The 12,851-nt window shown below is 37.3% G+C and overlaps 1 protein-coding gene across 3 annotated transcripts in view; it reads left to right on the plus strand.

Moving 5' to 3' along the window:
• The window catches only part of LOC134664270 (uncharacterized), a 121,239-nt gene that overhangs the window by 83,490 nt on the left and 24,898 nt on the right, over positions 1-12,851 (plus strand). Inside the window, exon 1 of one of the 3 annotated variants that reach the window (XM_063520819.1) lies at positions 4,646-4,910. The exons of the other annotated variants lie outside the window; for them this stretch is intronic. Within the exon in view, the coding sequence (XP_063376889.1) occupies positions 4,707-4,910 (204 nt within the window). The 5' untranslated portion in view covers positions 4,646-4,706. Of the gene's footprint in view, positions 1-4,645; positions 4,911-12,851 lie in introns of those variants that run through there. 3 annotated transcript variants of the gene reach the window in all.

Genomic DNA, 12,851 nt, shown 5'->3' on the forward strand with positions numbered 1-12,851 from the left:
GATAGCTTGAGATCTGATTAGATCCGTGGCGATAGCTTTATACGTAAGTACTTAGTCTTGTTGAAATGCTTAATTCCATATTATGAAGAGTTCTGGTGCAATTGGCATTGTTCACGTCTCAAGTCGAGGTTGTTTCTTACACATGCTCTATTGATTTGCGCACACAATTCACACTTCAGATCGTAACGTAGCGGGTTCCAGAAACCCCATTGTTTCTCTGAATCTGCGGATGTTTTGATCGAACGATTATCTTCGTATAGTGAGTAAAAGAACCTTTAAATCGAGCCAATTTGGCAATAAGTTACGAAAACTAGCCAACCTGGCTATGTATAAATAGTAAATCTAGTTGTGGTTTATAAAGCCATTTTTGTAAACTAAGTTGCAGCTATCTTTCAAATCAACATGTTGCCCTAGATGGTTCGGTGCGTGGACATTTTGTAAGAGTTTCTAAGAAAGAAATGGCCTTATGCGGACAAGGACTGTTGGGCAATCGCTGAGTAACGAGAGATTCGTCCGAAGTAGTCTGATTCACTGTTGACGACATTATTAACTCACAAAAGTTTTAAGTTAGGTAACAATCGTAATCGATAACGTATGTTAATATTTCAACGAATTCTCGTAAAATATTTAGAATGAGTAGTTACTGATTCACAAGGACCATGAGAAATCTGGCACTTTTCAAGTTAAGTTAGGTTAAGTACTCGAAACTAATCATCACTTAGGCTATCAAACTAGTAACTCTCTGTGTGTAAATCTCACTCAATGTGTAAACTATACGTACTCGTAAATCACTAACAGGTTCATATTTACGTTTTAAATGTGGAGAACTCGCCGATTCTAATTTCTTACTAAAAAGAAATAGCTGGAACCTAACCTAGTTTTACTCATAAATACATAGTAGTTATACTCTCGTTGCATCTGGGTTTCCTTATTAAAAGCACGTTTAATATTGCTCCAGTGCCTACCAAGTTGTCACTGCACTGTGATTAGCTCACGGGGCCGTTACGCTGGTTATTGCTGGAAACTAGATCGCGACCTATCACATGGGAACCTCTCACGGCGCCATTTATAAAAAATATCGATTCGCGTATGTGAAAGCGGTAATTTATATTTATAAGCAGTATGAAGATAAAGGATTAAATGTTGCCTATATAAGTCAAATTAAACCTTTAGAAAGCTACCTGATAGCAAAAAGTCCAAAAATAATCTATTTGCCAACACAGAATAAATAATAGTACTAAGTACAGAAGACTCACTCTCTAACAAAACGCGTCTGTTACGATCAGCACAGATATGGCCGCTAGCTGGCGACAGCGCCACGCGCGGCTTATGGCAAACCCCAAAACGGATGTGCTTTTAGCTACCTGTAGCAAAGCGACGAAATCGCGGAGTGAGCCACGCCTGTTGCCAGTTCAAAGTTCAAATTTGTAACGTAGACCTGCATATGAAGACATGCAAAAAAACTATAATTATGTATGATAGGGTGGTCATTTTTAAAACTTACAAATCTTACAATACCTATAGATTGTATTCAGATACATACATATATCGATATTTAAAATAGTATTTGTGTTAGAATAATTTCTAAATTATAGCTAGTTACATATTCACTATCAATCAAAAAAACTAGTGAAATGTTGAAATGATTATCATTTGCTTTAGGTGATATTTTGTAATTATTTTTGGAGGCACGCTCGTGACTTTTGGTTGAAACTGTCGAATTTATTTTAGGTAGGTTAAAGTTGCGATAATAGATAAAATAACAAAATTATCGGACTAACATTCCATAAGTTGCTCATGACTATAGAATTGTTATTGAAACCAGTAATGTAGAAAGTGATTATCTCATAAATAAATACTGTAACACTTTTATATCTTGCAATAAAATTGAATAATGTCCAAATAAAAATAAATTTTGGATCAGCCAGCGGAAGTAGAAGAATGTAGACAACATTATGTGTAGGCGTTCTGCTTTAATCATTTTCCTTAAAAGGCGGTAGGCTTTTAAGCATGCGTGTTTCCAAGAATAGCCATAGCCAGAGGCTGAACTGAAAGGATCTCGATCGACCACAACTAAAATCACTAAGACGTTGATGACTAATAAGCCACTGATTAATGGACCATTTTATTCTCAACGACATAAATTATTAGTGGCAAAGGATGATTATTTATTAATAGCTTAAATAACCTTACAGGTTAAGTTTGATCAACTTTAGTGACTTTAAAACCACTTGATTTTACAAATGAACAAGCGATTAGTTTTAACAATGTGAAGAACAATTATAGAATATGACATCACGATGACTATATAAATAATCTTACGTGGAAGTCATTACAAAAACTAATAATAAACGCAAATCGATTTCGTCAGTTTTTAAGCTAATAGCAACAACAATATTCTACTCTATTGTATTGGGGATATAACTCTGCTTATTGGTGATATCCTCCTCCTCAGTAGGCGTTCACTCTTGACAAAGTCGTCAAGATTGGATGGATAAGGTGATTGGTTATATAGCTAACGTAAGCCCATTTGCACCATTCCACTAACCCGGGGTTAACCGGTTAAATCTAAAGTTACCATGGTTACCAGTACAATTTGACAATGGGTTGACCGCTAAACCGCTTAACCCCGGGTTAGTGGGATGGTGCAAGTGGGCCTTAAATTTTAAGTCAAAAAGTATCACACGTTCGAAAAGAAAACTGGTCATCAAACAACTCGACACACTTATGACTCAACGTGAACATAAATTCATAAAATAAATACGATCAGTTGACTGATGCATGACTTTTTATTATGTTTGTTGTTTTACTTATGTTTTTGTACAGTTCGGGAGTAAGTTGTCAAAAATGTTTACACATTCATCCCTCCGGACATTCCTTGGATGTGTGGAGTGTGAGTCATACATAAAGAGCCAATAAAGGCCACAATGCATCTTGAGTTTTGTTATTTTTGTAGTAACAAATTCTTTAGTACTTTTTGCGTGTAGTTAATTTACTTTGTAGTACTTTATGACACATTTTACATAGCAGAAATATGTATATATGCAAGTTTGTTATCTGTTTACGTCTTTAAGATAAGACTAAACATCATGGAGAATAAACATCTGTTTAAATGAGACACTTGATACTACCTACCTATAATACTTATACCTAATAGTAGGAAATACTTAAAGCAACATAATCAACGGTTATACATCAGCAACAGTGTATTAAATAGGTATATACAATTATAAAATTGTAGTCATATATGTATGTATTTTATTTATACTCTTATATTTATATACAGAACTTGCAATTATGTACATTTGAATTGACTGGTAGAAAAGCCAAGGTAGGCAAATTATTACACTACACCTTTAAGTGATTATTACACGATTTAATAAAGATATTATGTACATACATATATACATACATATGTATATTAGTTAAGTATTGATGTAGGTCCGTAATTATAATATTTTATTTTAAACTTTCGCGTTTTGATTTGAACACATATTAACTCACATTTATAGACGAGTCTAACGCGAATTTTATTCAATATTTTACCTTGATTTACCGACGTTTCGACACAGGTTTCACTGTGTGGGTGTGTGTGGGGGTGTGTGTGTGTGGTTTCAGGTTTCGTCTATAAATGTGAGTTAGGTACATAATTGTTGGTAAAAGTTATTAAAAAAACAAGCCTGTCAATAAGTGATCAAATTCTAGAATATGGGTCCAATCCCACACAAAAAGGTATTCAGAATAAAATAACAAAGCGCTAAGCCATCTCATTCAGATATTCCGCCATTTTAACAATCATTTTATGATAAGTAAAGAAACCTATAGTCAGACCAAGAAAAGTCTGCAGCGGATTTTGTAACTCAGGCAGTGCAAGTGTTATTTTAAATGTCAAACTTCTATAAAATTATGACGTAAAAAATAATATTTGCACTGCGTGGGCTATTAAATCCGCTGCAGACTTTTCTTGGTCCGACTCTATTTTGGCTATTGTTAGATAATTACATTAATAACTAGTCAAATATCAACATGCACACGTGCACTTCAGGTGGTGTACGTGGTGTGCAAACATCTTTTAAACAACCTAACTTAACGCCCCAACTTATCGCCTTAGAAATATAAACAAAGCTTCGTGTAGCCGTAAAAAATAGAGATAGCGTTATCAAGCGCGACTAGAGGGAGAGAGACGGAATCCACGTGAGTTAAGTTAACAATAGGCTTCGAAAAAAAGTTTACCTGGAAGGTAGCTTGGGTCCGGAGTCCCGCCAGTCTGTTTCAAAGCCTTTAACTGTGATGTGCGTTTCAGTTTGTAGAAAATGTAATTTTATTTTAATCAGGGATCGTTAAGTGTGATTTGTGGGTGTGTAATACTTATGTATACCTAGGTAAAGTGGTGTGACTGTTAAGTAACTGAACTCAAAAGAGTGTGTAGACCATTTTAAACACCCGCGAAAGTGACACCCTAAGTATTTTACGGTAAATGCTTGAGGTGGGCCAATAAAATAAAAACTGTAAAGGAAAAATCACGCATAGACGCATATAGGTACATAGCAATAAAAATTCACGCATATAGCAATAAAAAACTAGCATAGTTAAACGTACTCATTTGAATATAAACGTATCGAACGTGGTCCGTATTCTTATCGCTACATATAAAATCTATACGTATAGCATTGTTCGCGATGAACTTAGAATGACAATGAGATAAAATGATAAAGTTCAGATACAAACGTAAAGAGCCCAGCGATGGGAAGGCGAAGATCGACGTTCTGAAGGACCGGGAGTTGCTGCCGCCTAAAGACATGGTGGTAGTGGGTTCGATGCCGGTGAAGCATAATACCCTGCCGAGGACCAGAAGGAGGGATTCGCCGGAACGCGCGCCGCTGAGTCAGACGACTATAGCGCTTTTTAGAGTAAGTTTTATTAGTAATTAAGTTTAGATACTATAGGGGTTAGGGGGTCTAAGGGTGGAATCACATCTGTCAGTATCCAGCCGCATTTTATATATGAGAAATTGCTCGTTGGTATGAAGATGCGTACGCATCGGAAAGCTGAAAGCATGCGTACGCATCTTCATATTCATTCCACCCTAATCCCAATAAGGCTTAGTTTTCCCTCTGGGTTGGAAGGTCAGATGGCAGTCGCTTTCGTAAAAAGTGCCTACTTACGTCAAATCTTGGGATTAGTTGTCAAGCGGACCCCAGGCTTTCATGATACGTGGCAAAATGCCGGGATAACGCGAGGAAGAAGAGGATAATTGACTTGTAATGTATTTTAGTCTCAAGTGTCTACAACTTTACAGGTAAACAAGCATGAATTAAACGAACGATTTATTCCAAAGTTCATTCAATAATTGTAGTGTCTATGACTGTTTCCTAACCAATGATTTTTAGCTGTCCATGTCCGTTTCATAAACTGTTGTGAGGACTAATATAAGTACCTATAATATGAATACACACATACAGCATAAATAAATCAATACAGTCGTTAGTTGTTATAAATTATAATAATATAAGAACTGTTCAAGTTATTGAACACGCTCGTTTCTTGTGCAAAAGACATCAACGAACTCGTACTGCTGTCAGACTCTTTCGTCCGTTATTCAAAGTTTAAATACTCGTAGAAATAAATGATTATTACCTACTTGACTAGTAATTATTTAATAATCTAGTCAATTATTTAATAAGGTGTTACCATTTAAAAGGATAATAAGGCCCGTTCATGACACCATGTAAGGGCACACAGTAGTAGATACATACTTATTTACAGTTTGATACGATTTAGACAAGTGTGTATGGTGCTATTATAATAATTTAAACTTATTAATTACTAAAATGTCAGCTAGTCACATAAATTAATTTAGGATTCTATAATGACTTGTTGTCGAACAATAGTTAAGATTTTCCTATTTGTAATTGCATCAATTTCTGAAGATTTCTTTGTGTTTGTAAATCCAGTATCACGTACTCCTTAGTAGTAACTTTTGAGCGTTAAAAATCAAGCCTTCCCAGTACAGCACTATGTACTACATATGTAAGTACATGTACAAAACAAGTACTTGTGATGTACGGCGAGTAACCGACCTCCCTTACGGCCATTGTGTCCTCTAAAGGTAATTTGTCGAGAATACTAACGAAAGAGACGATTTAGTATGCGCCAGCGCAAAGCCTCCTCCGGCACGGCCTGCCAACTTACCTGCTACACCATCCAAGTTAAAATAAACCTTACTGTTTAATAAATAAGGAAGTAAATGATAGTAAAGTTATCTTGGTAGGTTGTTGGTCGCTTCAATCGTGTATTGTTTCAAAAAGTTTGTGACGATAGTTTATTATGCATGCTATTTATATTCATGATTCAGCTAAGCTTTTGTGCTGGTATTAATGAGCTTCTGTGGGCTTTCAAGTTGCGTTGGCGATTAATTATGAAGTATGGAAGGAAAAGCTGTATACAAATGTGAAAATTATAATAGACATTCGCAATAGAGCCTTTTGATTGTCCAAGTTCTTATCTAAAGATAAATTGATGTAGAGTCCGTCTAAGAGCCACAACAGGCGTTATTTGAGCGTCGGCGTTTAATCAGCGCTATGGAAAATAGCGTCGCTGCCATAGAGTTGTCTAGACGCCGACGCTAGGGAGACGCTAGTGTGGGGTGGCCCTAAGCATACTTTAAACAGAATAAGTGAGGGAGAGTCATAATAAACATGATATTTTGACAATGTCTCACACCACTCTGGTCCTATGTAGTTTTCGTTGCTAAAAATTGCTAAACAAAGAAAATAGAGCCAGTAGAAGGTTTGATATGTAAAAGTTTTACTTGAATTTCTTTGTCTTGCAATTTCATTTGTCGTTCTAAAACCATAAGATTTCATCAACACATTAACATTAACAACTTCATCAGATAAAAGTTACATTTTGTACGGTAACACAGGAAAAAAGTTTGCTCCTAGTTATACAAAAAAGGTGTGTAGGTACTACAGCTATAGCTCAACAACACGCCACTAGAGACAGCACATCTTGAGGCGGCAGAGCAGAGGCGGTATGTGTGAAATTGAGAGCGTAATTTCGATTGTATCTCTCTCTCTCCTCAGCATTATTATTCCCATCTGATTGTGGGGTATGCTTTTCTGGTCTTTTCTCTCCACTTCGCGCGATCGGACGTGTCGTCTACTGAAACGTCGCAGGCCCTCATGTAATTTCGATTGTATAATAGCAGCTATTTAGTCTGCATGTCTGTACTCAACATGATCCTCTTAAACTGATATAATCTTAGATAACAGACTTATCAAGCTCCCAGCTTTTCCCTAAGTCGGTCTAGTCTAGCCTCGAGTACTGAAACCGCAAGCCAGGTCATGCGCATGGGAGCTTCCCACACAACAATGCCCCACAAATGTCGTCATGTTTGATGCATTACTTCCGGGTCATATCGAGATCTTAAGGGCGGTGCAGGCATTGTTCTTTGAAGGTTGAAAGGTTACGAACTGCATACCTAAAAGAAAGCACGGGAGAATTATTCGATTGATTTCAAATTGATCTCGTTTTGATAGCGCAATGCTCTCTCTCTCTCTTCCTAGCTATCCATCCCACATGGTGGCGGGGTCAGCTTTCCTGCTTAACCTTCTCCACTTCGCCCTGTCCACGACATCGTCCTCGGATAACTTGCACTCACTCATGTCCTTTAGCACTGCATCCTTCCATCTTGTTCTGGGTCTGCCCCTAGATCTTCGACCTGGGATGGAAAGTTGTAGTGCCAAGGATAAATACAGAATGATTTTGTTATGTTTTACTATAGGCCTAACCCCGAAATCTCAAAATAAATCCTGCGGTTCCATAGAAAATTTCGTTTTTGGAGAGTCATCCGTGAAAAAGTATCTACGTAGTACTATAGGTATCGTAAAAGTTGTTCAGCATAACTGTAAAAATAAATTAAGTAGGTACTTTCAGTTACAAGTATTATGTAGAGACTGTAGACCCATTTACGAATTTAGGCAGTCTGCAAATAGGTAGTTACTGGTCTTCTTCTGTCTAACGATATAAGCCCTTTAAAAAAGTGAAATAACATAATTAACTTTCAATACAGAAACGTATTGTATTTATTATCGTTATGTAAAGACACAGACAATATAAACCAACAAGAATAACAATTTTCATTGCTCGTAACTAACTATACAACAAATCCAATATGCTGCAATCAAATTCGCGCCACAGATAACTAAATCAAAAATCATCATTCGAATTTCAATCTTATGTAGTTTGTAATAAGATTGAAAACGGTCAAGTTGAACATAGTCATACGAATTCGATTGATATATCCCTAACGGAATCGTATAAAGCCTTTGCAAACTATTGTAATTTCAACTGTAATAGCATAAAACTAAGTCTCGTTTTCCTCCAATTTAACGAATGAAATGCGAGCTTAGGAAAGTTACTTTTAGAAATGTTTTAAAACAATAGTGAGAGAGCTTGCGATTCGCGTGATAGTGGTTAATTGATGGCAAACAAGAGTGTCTATTGCTTTAGCGGAAGAGTGGGCTCGTACGAGCAGATTAACCTCATTGAAACACATATAGGTATTTGTCTACCTGTAGTTAGTTCTACTTGGCTTACAATGGCTAAGAAGGAAAGGTTAAAACACAAAGGAAAGTGTAAAAATCGAAATTACTTAACAATTACCATGCTGTTCTTAAATTAGGTACGCGAAAATGATATCATAACGTAAAAACATCCCTTGGTCAAGATAACGTGCAAAAAATGGCTGCAATTTGCTAGCAAATGGGATCAATTATACGGCTATTATATCTTAGGGCACTATTAATTAAAGAATTAGCAAGTATCTCAAGTATTTTCAGAAGGCATTCCCGCTTATTAAACGTAACTGAAACCAAGCCTCTTAACCTAATTACGTTAATATTTACCCAAAATAACTTCAGTTTGACTTTAACTCTCAACTTTACTGTTTTTTGCGCACCGTTTCTGTTTTCTTCCTGTACGTAATCGTTGATATAATTAACTGAGTTTTTGTGAACCTTATTACAACGAGATAAAGCATATTTGATATCAGTTGATGTTGTACGCGGCGGAAGACACGACGCAAGCTGCGTGCTCATCCGGCGGATGGTCGTAGCCATCTTGTATAAGCCTTATGTTCGTGTTATGATATAAGATCTGTCTTTCCGATCTTTGTACTAAAAAGGCAGTGTATCTTTGTAGTTAGTTAATAAGCAAAATAATTAAATATTGTTATTAGAAGCAAAATAAATGTTTCCCTTTTTTACCCGACAGGGTCAAACACTATGTCTTCTTTGGACACCTTTAGGACGAAGTATTGGGACATTTATATGTTTGTTGTCTGGTAGAAATCCCTCAGTGGAAGATATTATAAAGACACTTCGTCAATAAGTTTCCAAATATATTAGGCGACTGAGTTTTTTTACTTAAAAAGACACATCTTACTGTTGAACCCGGTTGCGCCAGCTAGTGTTTCAGAGCCCAGGGTCCGCTTTTCAACTTTTTCTCCTCATGCATGGTATTTCGTAGTTATCTGTTTTGGGAAACCATCATCTTTAGCAACGTCAATCCGGCAGTTGCAAGGGGAGAATAGGAGTTGGGTACATACTTCTCTTTCCTTTGGTTAAAATGTAGTCTTTATAGAAATGAATCAATTGACGCGTCATTTTACTAAAATTGGCTCAATAGTTATATATGATGATTGATGCTGCGGTGAAACACAACAATTACTTAATCATTAATTTAATCAACTTAATCATTCGATATACATATGTGTAAGTATATGTATAGTAAGTGCAGACAAAAATCTACTTAAGTAGGTACATAAAGTTAACTGTCATTCGAGTAGCCAGCGAGTACCTACAACTAACAAGCGTTGAACACGTGCGACTATTGTCCAAAAGCGTCAGACCGTATGAAATGTTTGTTGAGCGTATAGTCAAGTTCCTAAGTACTCTTAGTTGGGTACGTACTTATTTATTGGTAGGTATACGAAAACTCAAGGTGCAGTAAGTTAAAAAATAAGTTTCTGGCAAAAATTTAATTTTTGGTACAAAAGCTTTTATCGCCGACTGTACTTATTTTCCACAGGCAACTAACGCTACGTCTTACGTAGGCGAACAACGCGCGAACGCGGCGCGGCGCGGCGCGGCGAAAGCGGCCGCCGCCGCGCCGCGCCGCGCCGCGCCGCCTGACATTCGCGTGCAAATCGCGCCGCACCGCGTTCGCAACGAGATCGCTTACGTAGGACACTTCTATGGGCATCAAAGGATTGATTTCGCCGCGCCGCGCCGCGCCGCGTTCGCGCGTTGTTCGCCTACGTAAGACGTAGCGTAATACTCATCGAGACAATTCTAAGAACCCCAAACACAATTAGGTGTCGTTGTTTTATCACAGAGTTCCTATGGCCACCTCCGGTCTCCATCATCAGATCAGCTCGATAACACCATAATATTGCATTGTCACCCGACTTACATATGTACCTATGCAAAATTTCAGCTCAATCGGAAACCGGGAAGTGGATCGAATTTAACTTGCAAGATTTGATTACACACATACAGCGGTGGTGAAACTAAATAAAAGCTTGTAAAAACTCTAGCTTCTACACTTTACACAGTCTATGAAAATTTTTGTGAGTAGGTACTGAGCACCTCTCTAGTCGTGATTCTGTAAGTAATTAACAGATTTCTTACGTCTTCTGAACAGTCGACCTTTACGCTGGAGACTGACTTGAAAGTGCCTAACCCTAAAATAAAACCGCTCAAAGTGTTAAGACAAGGCAAGTTTGTACATCAAAACATCATCTCGGGGTCACGGCGTATTTGTGACCTATACCTTCACCTGGCTAAACCCAAAACAACGTATGAACATTTGATATTCAAATGGTTATACGTACATACGCCTTTTTATCAACTTACGGTAAAGTCGTAGTTGCCTTCTCGTGTTCGTGCCGTACCGGTTTTCGACCAGCCTTATCCAACAAACCAAACGAAATCCCACCCTTTACTTAGATACTTAAAGTTCGTTTTCAATTACGCGCTGATCCGGTCAAGACTTTCTTTATGGAGGGCCAGTTACAGACCTCGAAGTTTTTTACGCACGTAAGCATTTATAGTAGAAGAGCCGGCCGCAAATTTTCTAACCGACTTGATACCACGATCAAATACACAATGGGAAACCATAAAAGTGATGCTAAGTCCGAATTCGATAGTCTGCCACGGCGGAACTTGCCGAAAGTACGAAAAAGAAGGCCACTTCCGGTGCGAAAAAAGGGGGCTGATTTAACCCATCTGATACCGAAATAATAGTTATGGCAGCAGTTAGAAATTTACATGTAGACACATAAAAGCGAAGTCTGCCAGTATTTTTTTTGCCGGAAGTGCTTGGCAGACGCTCTCAAAGGTGGCCAGCGGGACCCCTAATTTAACCCATCTGATACCACCATGAAACCAATTCCAGTCGGTAGGTATGAACCCTCATGTCAGGAATATATAAGTCTGCCAAGGCTTTTCCTGCCGAAACACCTTGGCAGACGAGATTATGTAAGCAAGGTCGGCATCGGTTACCCTACACTAACCCATCTGATACCACCATGAAACCAATTCCAGTCGGTAGGTACGAACCCCCATTTTAGGAATATATAAGTCTGCCAAGGTTTTTCCTGCCGAAACACCTTGGCAGACGAGATTATAAACAAGATGACCATCGGTTACCGTACACTAACCCATCTGATACCGCCATGAAACCAATTCCAGTCGGTAGGTATGAACCCTCATTTCAGGAATATATAAGTCTGCCAAGGCTTTTCCTGCCGTAACACCATGGCAGACGAGATTATGTAAGCAGCATCCACATACGAGGGATCCGTATTTTGGGATTATACAGATTACGGACATTATTAATAGCTGTAGGCTTATTTATTACTTTATGCTTATACATATTTGTATATTATTATGTTATTAATAAAATATATTTATAATTTATTAAACCTAAACTTAATACATTGGGAATTCATTACCTGCTTACGGCAGTAGTAGGGATAAGTGGGTCAGTTCTGGCTCACTGAGCCAGGCCAACAGTCCCTCCCCCTTTTTTCCCTTGTTGAGGCCCTGCAACCTTGCCTTGAACCCAAACTAATGTCATTGTAGCTCGAATCTAACCTAATCTATTTTTATTGCTTTTAGAATATTTCAATTATCTACTTTTGCAAAGTTAAAGGTTGAAATCTCTATTTCGCAAAATGGAATTTTAATGTGACTTTAATGTATGTGCAGTCTACTTAGTAATTGGGTTTAAAGATATAGAAACACACATTTATTTCCTATCCTAAGTATCCTATCCTAAGTTTATTCAAATAATATTCTGAACATATATAGTAATTAGACTGGTCATATTTTTCATAAAATCTATTTCGACTGGCAAAGCATATAACTTTTTGGCAACCGGGTTTTTTAACCTAATTAGATCCCGCTGAATCCGAATTTGCCGGTTGCTCGATCGAAATCTTGACCGGAAGTGAGATATTTGACATTAAAGGTCCCTTTTTTTCGTTTTTCGTAAATAACTCTTAAACGGTGGCACATAGCAAAAAATGTTCTATAACATAAGTATTCTGCATAAAATTGCCTACAAGAAAGATTCAGTACAATTTTTCGCTAGGATCAATATTCAAAGAGATTTTAACGCGGGAAATTTAATTATAATCACTTCTAAGGTCCCGTTTTTTAGGTTTTCGTAAATAACTCATAAACGGTGGCCAATATCAAAAAATGTTGTTAGACGTTAATAATCTACACAAAATTTTGAACAAAAAAGATTCAGTATACTTTTCGCAGGGATCAATATTTAAA

The sequence above is a fragment of the Cydia fagiglandana genome, chromosome 5, assembly GCF_963556715.1.
Source record: "Cydia fagiglandana chromosome 5, ilCydFagi1.1, whole genome shotgun sequence".
NCBI lineage: Eukaryota > Metazoa > Arthropoda > Insecta > Lepidoptera > Tortricidae > Cydia > Cydia fagiglandana.